Source organism: Saccoglossus kowalevskii, chromosome 13 (assembly GCF_978046115.1).
Source record: "Saccoglossus kowalevskii chromosome 13, keSacKowa6.1, whole genome shotgun sequence".
Lineage (NCBI taxonomy): Eukaryota > Metazoa > Hemichordata > Enteropneusta > Harrimaniidae > Saccoglossus > Saccoglossus kowalevskii.
The window spans coordinates 20,072,287-20,089,468 of NC_140653.1; the positions used below are offsets into that span (position 1 = coordinate 20,072,287).

The following is a 17,182-nucleotide window of genomic DNA, read 5'->3' on the forward strand; positions in this document are numbered from 1 at the left end:
CTCGTCCCAATTTGAATACGTCAAATACTTCATCATCACTTACTGGTAACGGAATCTCATCTTTATGATTCTCAACTTTATCTAACTCACCTTGATCATCTATGCTGTCATTAGTATCACCAACACCAAAAACACTTTCTGGCAGTTGCTCCACTGGTCTTGCATGAACACCTGTGAATTGTTCATTACACCTTACCTTAGCATTTTTCTCTTAATGCTTTACTTTTTCCTCTTGTGACAACATAAGCTGCACTCTCTTGACTATCTGTAGTCATACATACATACTCATTATCCAAGATAACATCTTCAGCTAAGGCATCTAAACACCTACATCCGGTTTTCAATATTCAATTCAAATGCACTCTTACAAGTATGCACGTTTTCATACAACCTTGACGTTATCAATGTCTGAGTACAACCTGTGTCCTGTAAAACTAAAACTTATCTAATTCATCAGTCCCTTGCACCTATGTACATCCATAAAACTACCATATGAACAATTGTCTACAGTTTTCTACATTCACCAACAGAATAAAATACTCCACTGCCCTTGCCTGATCCACTATTTGGTCCCGGCTTAAGATTCATAGGACTTGTTGTACTAATATGACCAGCTTTACCACACACATGAGTTTAATGATGTATTAGCTTGACTATTCTTTTTAGATTATGAACAGAATTAGATTGCCAATTTATATTTTTTTCATTTGATGCCATTGACTTATCTGCTTTAGGTTTACCACGAGCAGCAATATACTGCTCAGCTAATTTAATTTAATGACCTCATCTTTTGATTTAGGTTCAAATTCAAATTCCATTTTGGCACCCCATTCGGTAAACGACCCACATCCCACTTACACTCCTAAATCTGCTCTGGTATTTCTCTGCTGTCAACTCACATTTCTGAAAGATAGCTGCTTTAACTAAATCATAATCATTAGAGTCCTTATTTTTTTTTTATTAATTATCACTCATATTAGAAAATGCAGCCCGTGCTTTACCCGATAAATGAACTACCAATTTCAAAGCCCACATGTCTCTTAATATGTTCTTAAAATGAGAAATGTTAGGATCCTTGTCTACAATTTCAGTATTATCTGTACTATGCTCCCTACCTTCCATACGTAACTTCTCTAATTCACAATCCTGCAACTTCATTTTCTCTTCACGTTTTCTCTTTACTCCTCGACAATACTTACTACTTCCATGTTTCCCTTCTTTAGCTTCTGTTTAATTATAACCATCTGCAATTCATATTCATGCTCTTCGCGCCTGAGCCTCACTGTATCATGATGCTTTGGATCCCGATCCTGCAAGTCCTTATTTAAATCCCAAATCAGAATGTGGTGGTCCCCCCTAAAATAATCAGCAGCATCCCCTGTAACATTCATGCTCACAACTCGCACACTGACAAGTATAAAATGCAGCTATGGTACTCACCTATCAACGCATTGAAGGTAGGCATAACAACCACCAGTTGCTAAGCGAGTGAAGTATCCTCACGAGATGTTCCATACAATGTATCAATATCAATATGCAAATAACTAAATAAACGTCATAGCCTCAACTCATCACAGGGATCCAATCTCTTATATTAGCATTGATGCAACGTACCCTGCTTTTGTAGTCAGAAGCGGGAACTTGTGATTTGGGTGTCCTCCTCTGTCCTTACGTGCGCCCTTCCATCGTCATTTCTCAGACTTGCCGGGATCGATTTGTATCAGAGTTGGTACAATACACGTAGATTGACGGCTATTTTTCCCGGCAAAAACACCTTAATCGATATATGACAAAGTTATCTCATTCAAACTTGTAATTGTCATAAATTAAGCTAAGTTGCTGAAGTAAGTCTTTTTGTTTCGCTATGTAAATCAATGTTGGTGACTGGCGGACATTTACTCGTTTTTCTGATACATTTTAAAATTAGTCCCATGGGTGATTGATAACGATGTTGGTTTAAAGAAATCAAGTATTCCAAAGTTCTAAAATGCAATATAGTACAAGCATATTCGAGCCTTATGGGTGCATCTTTCTCGCTCTACAGACAAATTTGAATCACGACATTAGATAATGGAGCTACTATATTCGGAACATGAATGATTGAATTAAACAAGGCTAGATTGTCCATACACAGATCTGGCATGTTAATCAACATGACATGTTTAGTTTATGAAATAAGAGGTACTTCACAACTGTGTTGATATGTAGTGTCAACAATATATCAACAAATTAATTATTGATAGACGCTTTAATACACAATTATTATGCCCAACAATCCACACTCTGACAAAATAAATCACCACCAGTCCGGAAGCAGTCAATCAACTAATCGTGTAAATAGTTGTTTCAGTGAGGACTGGCCAGTGGTTCGAGGGGTAAATATAGGTTTGTGTGCGGGATATTTTCCGCTTTTGGAAGGGTATATTTGCACGTTTGGATGCGTAATTGTATTTATTTTCATGTAGTAGGTAGCTTACAATGGGCCACTAAACAACTCCCACAGTTCACTTGGGCACATGTATTTTTGTTTGTCAATACTTACGTTCAGTACAACACATAGTCTGAGATCCCTTAGCAGGTAGGACATCCGTTCTTTTTACCCATCGCAACGACAATTGTGTAGTTTTCCTTTTGTGAGTGCAAAAGCTGTGTGTGTAGTGACGAAAGGGGAAGTTAAAATCGCCAAAGAGTGGACAAATTTGTAATTACACAGTGGGAGGGCACTTTCTGAATGGACTAGAGAAAGGAAACAACCGAGCAGCTTTTGGGGTACCATAACGTTCGTTAATAACATTCAAAATTGATAGGAACAATTACATGAGCATTACCAAATAATTTGAATAGAAATGCGCAAGATCACTCTTTGGCTGCTTTTAGCAGTTACAAATCTTCAAAAGCCTTATACACATAATTGCAAATAGTCTAGAAGCAAAAGTCGCCGATCACAAACATTCAGTCCAATTAATGCGATAATCCGAATACTGGCAACAGCAACACCTCAATGTTGCCCTGTTGTGACCAGCACCACACATATTTAACGTATATAATCCTACATTTATCAACATAAAGAACCATTACATAATTTATTTCATTTCACCCATTGCGAAAATGACTATCATACGATCTCTTAATATTTACAACCACGTATATTTGGCAAATTAGCGTCCCTAAAAACGGCTCATAGAATGGAGAACCGGAATTATTGTTTTTTCATAATTATGTATGTATATAATGATGAAGAACATGGTTGTTCATGAAACATAACTAAGCAATAGATGTTCACTAAATATTTTTTCCCGATCTCCTCTATATTTGCAATCGAACATGATCATTATCATAGATGAGCATCCATAAACGGATTAAACGTGAATTCCGTTACATAGATTAGAACATTTTTAACACTACAAACTACACATGACAAGTTCTTCCGTTTTAACTGTACAAACTTGATCAGATACATATAATACACACAGTTCTATAGATAATTTCCCGTTCACTCCGAGATCACGCGTAATGCATGAACGACGCGGATTGAACATCTGTCGCAAAACCGAATGATTTGACTTTAAACTTGTTAGGCGTGAAATAACCAACAATTTTGCGCTTTTCGAATCCCACATTCACTGCGACGCTATGACCTTAGTTTGTCCTGTTTTACGTTCGGTTTTGTACATAACGCGGGTCCTCTCAATGAATAAAAACAATTTGAAAGGTATTCTTAAAATTAATGAACATATTCTCATTTATCTAAAATAGAACACTCAATTTAAATCACAGTCAGTTTATGTACCACCAACAATATATAAAGATAGTAAGACAATATGAGGTTATTACGAGGATACCTCTAAGAAAAGACAGCTGGACGTGTTTATATCGCGCAATCTTTCTATATTTGGAATTTACGCTTCCTAAAAGAGTAGGATATAAAAACCACAACATTACGACACTCACAAGTATAGAGATACTCTGATTGATGTATACTACTATCATATATAGTAAGCAAGGTTTCAATTGATTCACAAGGAACAAAAGTATGCACATGCTATACACAAACATCAAGCGCTTCTCTCTCTGATCACAACTTGATATGGTTCAGGAACCAATGTTAGCCCTAAAACACCATCAGTGCTAGGTTTCTTGGCTCCGACCGGTAAGCTGAACTTGAATTGGTTTATCATGGCTGAGAAGTATAGAAACAATTCATGTTTTGCCAACTGTTCACCCATACATACACGTCGACCTGTAACGAACAGAACAATGAGTGGAACAACTACACACAAATATACTATAAGCAAATTGTACATACATAGGTATTTGATATTGTTACCTATACCACTGTTACCACTTTACTGTAAACCGTGGTATAAGTAACAATATCAAATACCTATGTATGCATGTATCAAATAGAAATCCACTGTGGCTAAATACTGTAGAACAATAATTATAAACTGTATGCAATGTGGCTTGGACATCCGTTTTATAATACCTGCAGAAAATGGCATGAAGTGCTCAGACTTCTTGAGTGCATTGTTCTTTTCATCATAAAACCTCATAGGGTCAAATTTGTCTGGATCTGGCCAAATAGTTGTCTCTCTGTGAATTGACCTGCGATAAAATTGTAAAATAACGTTGGTGTTAGGAATAGTAAACTCTCCGATGTCGAATATCTTCTTATGAATGTGTTGATAAAAAATCAAGATTTATTTATCTGTATAGACTAGACGTAGTGCAGCTACGAAAGTTCAAAGGAATACGTATATATAAAACCTACCACAGTGAAATAATTATTTCCGTCCCCTTAGGAATATTATATCCATCAAGCGAAGTGTCTTTCAACGCACAATGTGGTAGTGAGAATGGTGCAATACTACCAAATCGCTGTATTTCCAAAAGCGTGGCTTCTGTATAAGGCAAGTTTTTACGATCGTCAAGTCTCGGGAGACGGTTTTCTCCAACAACCTGGAATCATGAGAAACCGGGATTACAAACACCGTTCAACACAATGTCTCAATAGTTCGATGCAGATGTGGCTATTTCACAATTATGCGATTCAAGGAAAGATACATCAAGCTTAATTCGCACATGCATTGTGTATAGTACGTACCTGATCAATTTCATTAAACACTTTGTCCTGTATTTCTGGATGAAGAACCATTAATAGTAACCCCCATTTAAGTGTAGTCGCTGTTGTTTCAGTTCCGGCAGAAAAAAGGTCGACTAATGTGTGTTTTAACTGGTCGTCTGTAAGATCTTTATTGCCGTCTTGTTTCATTGTCTCAGCTAAGTATGCATCGATGAAATCACCGATGTTGTCTGGGTCGAATACTTCACGGTGTTCATCAATCTGCTGCTTGCAGAATTTCTTCAGATCAGCACCAAGTGTATTGTAGTTATGTATATTTGATCGATTAAATGGTCTTCGAAACGGTAGAAAATCAAGTTCGTACATAGTGCCCATGACCTCAAACCATTTGCCCATAGTGTCGATAATGAAATTGAATTTTGGGTCCGAATAGTTGAATCGTTTGCCAAACGTTATCGAACAAATTACGTTGGAAACACTTCTGTTAAGGATAGCGCCTGTGTCGATAGGTTTATCTTGAAGATCCTTAAAATATAACATAATACAATGGTGTGACATATAATATCGAGCAATTTCACAGACGGTGTTTTAGCTAAATATATCTTTGCAACCCCATGTACATTGACTTTACCACATAAACCTTTCTGGAAAAATTAGATCAAGTCTTACTTAATGCATGTAACACGAGTTCTGATTGGTTTGGCAGATGTATAGAGCGGATAGGGCCTGTGTCGATCGAATTTTAATACTGATCCTTACCCTAAATTCATCCAACAAGAAAGAGATTTCCTCACATATTTTACTCTCCATGCTTGTTTTACCAAATCCAAAGCCTCTAAGCGTTGTGTGGGCAAATTGTCGGCGACGTTGCCATTTTTCATTGAAGCGTCCATCAGCAATACCTGGCGATAGACGGACGGTTATTACATGAAATAAAACTATAGAGAACAAATGGCACTAATCTACTTTTTTTTATACAATAAGTGGTCCCAATCGTTGGCTGTTTTGAATTGTTTTTTTTAGTTAATTATTTACATTTGTAATTGATTTTAATTAGTACCTTCATATCTTGGATTATATTGTTCAACTATCCAAGAATATGGTCTATCAGCAAAATCGTTTCCCTTTTTTACCAGACATTCTTTTATGGCATTCACTCCATTTACAACAACGGATATGCGGGACCCCATCTTTACACTGTAAACATCACCATATGTCTTTGAGAGTTTCATCATGTCTTTGTGTATATCTGATCCGAAGTACATAAAGCTGCCAATGATAGGTAAGCCCCAAGGTCCGGGTGGGAAGTTCTTGCAAGGTGCCAGGTAGTGTTGGGTGGTTATCCATACTAACAACATTATCATCAACAACACCAGTAGTGATAGCGGATCAGTTGGCACAAACATCATTTTGGTACAACTTCACGAACGGATCAATCAATCAGATATTCTGTCAAAATAATAGTAAAATATTATAAAATATGTATAACATCTGGTAATACAAATGATATGTCAGCTAGTTATTAACATGCGAGTGAGACTACTACATAGACACAGAACGTAAGTGCCCACCAAGGTAATCATTATTTGGCGGTAGAGTTATTCTGGAAGGTTATCAGTTGTTGGTAAGTGAGGCATTGGAAACATTAACCATTTTATATTTATTCGTATGAGCTGATTGCATGTTATGTAAAATAGACTTATGATTTGGGCCCGGCCATCTGGTGTCAATTATCTGACAAACAGATTTCAGTCAAATTTGGTATTGACATCATACTTTATTTCAACATTCAACATTTTTATACACATACATTTTTTGTCAACTTTTGACCGACTTATCAAATTTTAATGAACATAGTGCATAGCTGCGCTGGGGTAATGCTCAGATCTGATTACATAATTTGCATATTAATTAGCCAATTTTAAGCATTGCACTTGTTTCTCACGTACCGTTCAATAGAATTTAATGAAACATGGTACATAGACATGGTCAAAATAATACATATTTCAATGATTATGCATGTAATAAACACAATCTTTGCTTTATGTGTATCAAATAAGTGCTTCTTATACAGTACATACAGTATTCCTTATATGTACTCCAATACCTTCTGCACACGGGAGTTCTTTCTAAGCTTTTTTTGATTTGTATATTGTCTCTTATTTTTCTGATACATGTAACCGAATTTACTTTAATTTGGCAAGGCAAGACATCATTTTCTAGTTCTTGCCGTTTTCTTTTTTGACAATTTACAAAAGATAGCTGGATAATACCATGTAAATTATCTTTTTCAGTCCCCATGTGCAAGGAGACAAGATTGAGTCCGCCATTTAAAACAGAGATTAAAACAAGTGAATATCTGTATTCGTGAAATCAGTCAACGCAGGTATGACACTGGCATGGCAATGATTGTCACCAGACACCATTCGACCATCTTGAATTGGTTAACCAAAGAAATGCGCGTCCATATGTGTGACATGGTACATGATATGTTGTGTGAATGTTATCTGTAAAGGCATCTCGGAGATATAGCCCCGTAAAAGTATCAATTTATACAATATGGCCGCTAGTGGGTCATTTAAAAAACTAAACTAAAACGTTAATTGGTTCCGATTAAACAAACAAAACGTGATATTTTCACTACAGTTTCTCTGAACTAATTCAGGTGACGCCATATTATTATTCATTATTGTGACATCCGCCTTCATCCTTGGGACATTGTCTTTATTTACGAGTAGCATTCTACCGTAAATAATACATGTTTAATGAAGATGAGATCAAAAATATAATAAATATTGAAAAAATATAAATTTACATCCCATGTAATTACAGCAAAGAGATATGACAGTTTGTTCAGTGTTCAGAATCGATATCCCATTATTCGTTGACCCCCGTGACTTCAAAAAACACTTTAATTTTTCGCTTAGTTTGATTACACATGATAGCAACAATATCCAGTTCACACTATTCGGTATTTACATTGTTCATATACTTATAGTATTTTGCCTTAGATTTGACCTCGAGACAACTGTCCCGTACGATAATTCTGTTCATAATTTAACGTTATTAATGTTCATTAGGTAAATTTGGCTCAAAGTCGTATCAATACTAGTACTGATACGACATTCAAAATGTAATATGTTTAATGGCAAGGTTATGTATAGCTTACATTACGTAATAATGACACAGAGAAGAACGACAGCATAATGAACACCGGTTACCAGCAATCTATACTACGTCAATAATTTCTGTTACGAAAGTACTCGACCGTACCTATACTACTCCAACATGTTACCTTGACTGACAGACAACATAAGTTCAGAGGACTGTTTGCTTGTCCGTTTGCCATGCGGATTGTTTGCATATCTTCCATATCGACTACATGTTTTTTGCAATGTATCCCGTTTAAAATCATCTGAGTAGCTACTATGCCGTAAATATACTGTATAGAGTGAGTAAAAAATATTACCTGTCGGTCGCAGCAGTGAACAAAAACTAATGTCCTCATTAAAAATGGCGGATAGGTCAAAGGTTCAGTGTAGTGCAATGCCCTGTACAAACATCATGCAAACCTGTGCTATCAGTTAGTCAATAGTGTTGATCCAGTGTGTGTGTGCCCAGGGTGTAGCCCCTTGTAAAAACAGTAAAGGTTACGCACTGATACTAAAATTTCATTGACCGGCAGCTGTGTGTGACTATTACTCATAAATTGTCGTATACTTGTATCCCATGGCTAAGTTAAAGGGTTGAATGCAGTTCATTGTCTTGAGACAGAGAAAGGTGTGTATGACCTCTATTTACCCAAATAACCCCATTTGCCGTGCATTTAAAGTCTAAATTACCTGATACCTTCTGTCTGGTTATCACCCACACCCACTCTCTAAACTAATAACACTAAACCTCTTCCTCATTGGTGTGCTGTTTTTGAAGACATACCATTCTGAATGCTAGAGTGCTACACAAAATTGTTTTAAAACATACAAATACATTATTAGTGAATAAATATGAAGAATGTTGGACACCTACGGCCATATGCACAAAGAGCATGAGATATAATGTTATATAAGCGCTTTGTTATCAAGTATCACTCGTTTTCATGAATACAAACTACGAACCATATACATATGATTGCCTGACTATATGATTATTGCAATTATTGGCAATTCTCATACGTTTATTTGGCTTCAACAAACTGACATTTAGAGGCTTTAATTGTTATATTACCTTTGTTATTATACTGGCGCTGTCAACAAGTATTGTTATTGCACTTCATGTTCAAAACAATAACCGCCGGTGAGATAAAACAGAATTAATGACACGTGCAGTTCTGATTGTCCTTACTGCGCGTGCGCGCTTGGTTTGTTCATATTATGGCGTCGTCTGCAACTTCGATTCTGTCTGCTGCCGGTGAGCCAAATTTTGATTTGGGATTTGATTTCTCAAATCTTGACGACTGAAATGCAGTCCCACGACATTTTGAGAGATGAATGACATGAGAGAACATATTCTCTCCCAGAAAACGAAGAAAGCAACTGCATGGAGTACGTACTGCATGGCAAGAACATCGGCAGTAATTTTGAAGACATTGACAAGGAGGAACATCGTTGTTGGCAGTGTTTTACATTGATGCTCGTAAAGTAAACGGATGCATTATTCTAAAACTTGCACGTTTTGTGATTATAACAAGCAATCAAAGCCATGACAGCTGAAGAAAGTTAGGAAAGTCAAAGTTAACCACCACCCAGAAATAGAACCTGACACCTCTCGTACTTTAGTACAGCGATATTCTTATCACTGAAAAACCAAGGGGATTGGAGAGGAAAGTATTTTTTGATCATATATTGTTCTTGTGTTGCCGAGGTCGTGAAAACCTGCTTTGTACGTCGTTTAGATGGCTTCGAATATATTTTCCAGGTAACCGATGAGATGGACAAAAAACCTGGAATTAATGACGGCATTAGTGATACGATTGGTGAATATCGCATTTATGTCGTTCCAACAAGAATCGAACAGAGACCCTAACAAACACTATTCATACAAGTAACCTGTAGAATACTGTGTGGGTAATATTTTTTATATCGATTTTTGTTGCATTTGCAGCAAATAGTTACCAAACAATGAGAAATCTATAGGATTGAATATACCCCACAGCTGGCTTCACATGCATTGTTCATAGTTCATATGGTGCTTACACCAGGATTTAATTACAGCACCTAGGCGGTATGTGGTTACAGCTTAATGTTCGAGTAATCGCAAGAAATTGACATGACAATAGAAATTCATTAAAGACTGCCACTCCCATGGAATTAACAGCGAGTGAAATTCCTGGGATTGAAACATATATTTTGAAGTCACTGATGTAGGCAACGAATAACTGCAGGTTGACATAAAGACGAGGTAGTTTATTTAATCAGTGGTCAACTAGAGGCTGAAATTATAATTAATTTGTTTATTTCAATTTCTCCTGACGTCAAATAGAATACACTGGTGAAACACGGTAGTAACTGTGGGTGAAAGGATGTTTTGGTGTGTAGTTTACATTGTATATGGAGTGGTAGGGTCGGGTGTAATGTGTTCATTTCAAACTATTATGAAGTCACGTAGAATTTCACTTAATTTATTTTTTCTGACATGTTTTCAAGCATTACATGTGAATCCAATTTTCACTGCGCTGTGTCTCAATAGAGTATGAGGGAAATGGCATATTCACTGGAATTTATTTCAGGGGAAAAATGTTTTCAGTGATAATGAAGTATTATGACAGATACCCTCCCCGTGGCTTTCATTGCGTATGGAAGTTATTTTCACGAGTGATGCGGTGTATCCTGCTGCCGTACTTTCACAAGCGAAGCCACGGGGAGGGTGTGGGGTTCTGTTATTATACACATGTCCCATATTTGATTAATTCATATTGAAAAAAGAACGTGCAACAAACCGGGATAGAAATTTAGATCGGGGAACCCAATTGCCCATTAATATGCTCCAAGACAGTGCTGCGACCTGGCAACGCTTGTCTATGGAAAGCCACAGCTATCTTAAGTCGTGAAATATTATGTCATGTAGTGCATTTACCATGTTGTGTAGTGCATTTACTATGTTGTGTAGTGCATTTACCTTGTTGTGTAGTGCATTTACCATGTTATGTAGTGCATTTACCTTGTTGTGTAGTGCATTTACCTTGTTGTGTAGTGCATTTACCTTGTTGTGTAGTGCATTTACCATGTTGTGTGGTGCATTTACCTTGTTGTGTCGTGCATTTACCTTGTTGTGTAGTGCATTTACCATGTTATGTAGTGCATTTACCTTGTTGTGTGGTGCATTTACCATGTTATGTAGTGCATTCACCATGTTGTGTGGTGCATTTACCATGTTATGTAGTGCATTTACCATGTTGTGTAGTGCATTTACCTTGTTGTGTAGTGCATTTACCTTGTTGTGTAGTGCATTTACCTTGTTGTGTAGTGCATTTACCTTGTTATGTAGTGCATTTACCTTGTTGTGTGGTGCATTTACCATGTTATGTAGTGCATTCACCATGTTGTGTGGTGCATTTACCATGTTGTGTAGTGTAGTTCGTAACCAGTCTTGTGATTGGTTCTTGAAAAATTCTGAACAGGCCACGCCACCTGTGCGTGCTTTCTGTGTAACCGTTAATTGTTCGTAAATGGATTCAATTTTTGTAGTTTTCTTGATTTATTCTAGTGATATCGGTAAAATAAGTCTTTGGCGAAATTTGAAAGAGCAACTAATATTGTTCAAGCTCGTATTTTTTATAGATTTTATTTTTTATTCTTTCCGTCTGTTTTTCGAGTTTAAAAAATATGGGCTCACTGGACCCTTCATCCCTTGTCTATTTCTTACACTAGATACCAGCCGATACCTCCACCGCCCCGCTCATAGTTACTGTGTACAGTTGATTATAGTTCCTGGGCTCCCTGTGGTCAGCCATGCCAGATACTATTTGTGGATCTATTGTTTTCTGCCTGGAAATTTTGCAGTATTGTATCCAATTCCAGCTCATACTTGATTTTACGATGTTTGCTGCAAAGGACCGCGCGAAGTGAGAGAATTATGATGTCATGCGTAAGAACCGTATTACGGCGTCGCAAAATTTTCATTGCCGTATTTCATTTTACGACTCACAGCACAACATGGTGAATGCACCACATAACGAGACGAATGGACATCATAACACAGTGTACCACAAGACAACATGACAAACGCACCACCCAACAAGACGAAAGGACATCACAACAAGATGAAATCACAGCATAACATGGCGGATAGTATGCATTTTTACGATATGATTTAGACTTGCATACAGTCTCTTGTTTATTTTGTTGATGTTTATAAATCCTATATATAAAATATGTTTTTGAAATTCAGTCCCTCACCCCTTGGCTATTATCGCCGATTTTTCGTCGCCGAAGTGATTTACATCGTCAATTTTGGTTCCCGAATGTCTGTAATAAATAACCTATTTAACCGCTTGACTGAATTAATGATATTATCTAAAAATTATAGAAGATTTTGCGAAAATCGGTCGTTTGTGGACGCATTTTCGCTCGGAAACGCAAGGGCGATGAGACTCCATTTTCAAGGACGCAGGTTGTTTGGATCGGACTTTTTGTTTTGTATCAAGTTCGTTGTAAGTCAAGAGACATAACAACGTTGTTTTAGTGAATACAGAATATGTGCTGTTTCAATACAGGATTTTGATATAGGGCAATTTTAACATTTCTTACTGGAGCGTCCCCTGTATAAATGGTTCTCTACTCTTCAAAAAATGGCAATGGTACTAGTCCAGAATAGACTTCCTGTTCAGCGGAATGGATGGAAATACCAGTTACATCACCCATGAAGATTGATGATTTGATTGCTGGCCGGGATAGATGTATTTAGTGTTCATTTCTATGCAATATGTCTACACTTGCGATTCTCAATTTCGATGTGTAAAATCATATCGCTGCTATGGACGCCGACGGCTGATGTTTTGGTTCTGCGCATGGCATGGGCACCGTCCCTCAACACGGTGGCATGGGCAATTGATTTTTGGGCTTCTTTTCTTTTGATATTCTGACGTTTACTTGGTTGTATTTGTTTATATACTAGTTAGACACTGACAACAAGTAAGTAAACTGGCCGAGACATAGTTTACATTACAATCTCATGCTTCCGAACAATCCGATATTTATGCTGGAGAACAAAGTATACAAGTACTGTCTACGATATACTGCAAAGTGGAAATAATATACCTATGTAACCGTTGTTGATTTGTACCAAATTCCAGGAACACAAAACAAAACAACTAACAACAATCGACAAAACAAAAAACACTACCCAGTCACTGTAGCCACGCCAGTGAGAAAAATATACTGTGGAACTCATGGCAAATGTAAATACAGAATAAATATATGTCAGTAAATACAATATGTATATATAAAAAATTGCAGTTTGCAGCCTCTATGGATAAGTTCACAGTTGTGAGCTGAACTTAAAATGTCATTAGGATTTCAACATGAAGTTACACAGATCGAAAAAAATGCAATATTAAGACAAGGAAAATGCTTTCTTGTCAAGGCTATATACTAAATTCCCTTATCCTGGGGGTATTTTTGTGAGCGTACATGCATGCATTAAAATTATCAAAACTTTAAACGTAATCATAGTACAAATGTAAAGTAAACAAAATTATCGAGTGATTTTGGATTTGGTGGGAAAGTAGCCGAAATGCTGTGAGATTGCCTGATTGGTGGTGGGAATTGCCAAGCCAGTTTATAAAATAGTGAACAGTGAAACATTTTCGTAAATATTACTGACCGCGAAAGTCGCCCACCGCGAAGTGTCTTGTTTACTAAAATAAATATAGATTTCACGCAGAGAAAAAACAAAAACACAAGATATCGATCAGATATATTCTCATTATTTTACACTCATTTCAGATTAACAAAAAGTTGTTTGTGGTTATTTTTTAAAAAAATATTTAGAAACTCAACATAGCGGTTGGAACCCATCCGACAAACGACATAAACTTTGAATGTGACATCGCATTGATTTGAGAGCCCACCGATCAGTTTCCTACATAGGGTGTGGTATCGAATCTATACAACTGCATTTATAAGTGTTTATACAAATATACAGTAACAGCAACCACAGGTAACCCCAAATTAAATTTGTTTATAATTAATACGATTTAATTTTATCGAGTGCGTAATTGATCGATGCACTACATAACGTGGTAAATGCACTACATAACATGATAAATGCACTACATAACATGGTCAATGCACTACATAACATGGTAAATGCACTACATACCATAGTGAATTCACTACATAACATAGTAAATGCACTACACAACATCGTAAATGCACTACACAACATGATGAAAGCACTACACAGCATGATGAATGCACTACACAACATGATGAATGCACTACACAACATGATGAATGCACTACACAACATGATAAATGCACTACATAACATGATAAATGCACTACATAACATAGTAAATGCACTACACAACATCGTAAATGCACTACACAACATGATGAAAGCACTACACAACATGATGAATGCACTACACAACATGATAAATGCACTACATAACATGATAAATGCACTACATAACATGATAAATGCACTACATAACATAGTAAATGCACTACACAACATGATAAATGCACTACATAACATGATAAATGCACTACATAACATGATAAATACACTACATAACATAGTAAATGCACTACACAACATCGCAAATGCACTATATAACATGGTAAATGCACTACACAACATGATAAATGCACTACACAACATGGTAAATGCACTACACAACATGATAAATGCACTACATAACATGGTAAATGCACTACACAACATGATAAATGCACTACACAGCATGATAAATGCACTACATAACATGATAAATGCACTACATAACATAGTAAATGCACTACACAACATCGTAAATGCACTACACAACATGATAAATGCACTACCTAACATGGTAAATGCACTACACAACATGGTAAATGCACTACATAACATGGTAAATGCACTACATAACATGGTAAATGCACTACATAACATGATAAATGCACCGCATGACATGGTAAATGCACTACACAACAAGGTAAATGCACTACATAACATGATAAATGCACCGCATGACATGGTAAATGCACTACACAATATGATATTGTACGACTTAAGATAGCTGTGGCTTTCCATACTAGTCGGTGTAGAACGCGTGTCGCTGTACGTGTGAAAATAAAATAATCAGACGTCTAATTTAAGTCATTGTCCGAATAAATAACTTGTGGATGTTTAAGCGCGGTGGTCGTAGCGCAGCGCGTGTTCGAATTTCATGTAAATAAACAATGTATTTTACACGCGTTGTATACGTCGCTATGAGTCCCATATCGAACAGGACGCGACACGACGACTGTCGCCCTTTAGTTGGGACCACGACAGAACCAGAACTTAAACTTGGCGACTACGATACACGGTTGATGTTGAAGTTAAAAGTTCCTCCACAGATCTGTGCATTGGCAAACATGCCGTGCAACTGCGGTACTCACCGGGTACTCCACTGACGGAATGACTTTCGTTGAAATCGGTCGTCGCTGACTCGTGAGCTGCACACTACAACCTCGTTTGTGATGTTGCTTGCTTGTCGTGGATAGACTGAGTCTTGGTTACCGGTTAAATTTTGCTAATTTGGCGTTGGTAATCTTTATTTGGAACTGAGTAACGCCGCAACGTCGCCAGCAGAAACCTCATGGTATATCGATGTTGATGGTTGCGGCTCCATATTAATCGGAGATTTTACTGCGGGTCCAGGCAGCGGGTGGATCTTCCGAGAGCCCTTCAAGATTTATAAAACTCAGATTCCAGGTGGTCAACAAACATTAAGTTCTCCCAATCCTAGTATTCTATGTGATGTACATCTAACATGCCAAAAATGCTGGTGAACGATTTGAACCTGACAAAAATACTTGAAATAGATACCAGGAAGGGGAGGGGGGTAAAAGAAAAGTTATATAACATTTTATTATTCAATAATTTATTAAAATACATAAGTTTGTCCAACTCCCTGTGATACAACACCTCAGACATAGCTCATTGTACTCGGCTTGAGTGTGGGCAAAAAGTTACTGTTTGAATTTTTGATATCTTTTTTCATTAATGAGAAAGTTGACCCCGAAGTTAGAGTAACTGTTCAGCAGGAATGGCTTTTTAACTCTTCTGTGATTTGTTTTGGCTTGGCTGATTTTGTCACGGTTCATACTTGACAGGCAGGTCGTACCATCACTAATTGGAAAAACAATCCTGACCCACCGCTACCATGGCAACAGCCAAAGTCTTGTAATAGCAGTGCCCAAATGATCATGCCTTTTATTTTGGCTACGTTGCGCACTGGTAAGAGATCACCGGCGCCGACATTGTTACCACTGTCAACGGAATCCCAACGCAGCTTTGAACTTTGAATAAAATGTAAATGCTGCCTCCAATCTAGAAAATGACTGCCATGTTATTTTGCGAACCTCGTATAAGGTGCCCGGTTTTAGTTATAAACAGACGTTAGCTTCACGTTCATGACCCTTCTATGATAACAGCCGAAAACATATTGCTTGTTTTTTACCGGTTTTCATTGGCAACCGAAGTATTTTTATTTTGTAAACACATTTTCGTCTGCTATTTTTATTCAGTTCAAATCGTTCAGCAACATTTTTGGCATATTAGGTGTACATCACATGGAATACTACGATTGAGAGAACTTGATGTATGTTGACTGATTTTTATCATAGTACGAAGTACCAGGAAGTTACAACATTTGACTGGTAATCAAGACTCATGTAATCCATGGCTAACAGGCAACATCACAAGCGAAGTTGTAGCATGCAGTACTAGTAAGTCATCCCGTCAGTGGAGTAGCGCAGTAACACGGCATGTTTGCCATCAGCATTGTATTCAAACGAATCACGTGGTGTGCCGTTCTCGTTCAGACCCGGGATTCGATCAATAGGGGAGTCCCATTAAAAAAACACATTGCAAATCATGCAAGTTCAACATTTTCAAACCAATATA

General features: G+C 37.1%; 1 protein-coding gene across 1 annotated transcript; it reads right to left on the bottom strand.

The window, feature by feature from the left end:
- Nucleotides 1–2,762: 2,762 nt before the first annotated feature.
- On the bottom strand, nt 2,763–8,621 carry LOC100370626 (cytochrome P450 2U1-like). Its single transcript, XM_002740419.4, has 7 exons — nt 8,553–8,621; nt 6,144–6,532; nt 5,843–5,985; nt 5,105–5,608; nt 4,772–4,959; nt 4,487–4,605; nt 2,763–4,240 (listed from the first exon to the last, which is right to left on the bottom strand). The coding sequence occupies exons 2-7, from the start codon at nt 6,490–6,492 to the stop codon at nt 4,056–4,058; spliced, it is 1,488 nt and encodes a 495-aa protein (XP_002740465.1). The 5' UTR covers nt 6,493–6,532; nt 8,553–8,621; the 3' UTR covers nt 2,763–4,055.
- Between the last annotated feature and the right edge of the window lie 8,561 nt (nt 8,622–17,182).

Coding starts and splice junctions, on each gene's coding strand:
- LOC100370626 (XM_002740419.4), bottom strand. CDS start 6,492: ATGATGTTTGTGCCAACTGATCCGCTATCACTACTGGTGTTGTTGATG. Junction 5,986..6,143: donor ATATAATCCAAGATATGAAG/GTACTAATTAAA, acceptor GTCTATCGCCAG/GTATTGCTGATGGACGCTTC. Junction 4,606..4,771: donor GAAATAATTATTTCACTGTG/GTAGGTTTTATA, acceptor ATTTTATCGCAG/GTCAATTCACAGAGAGACAA.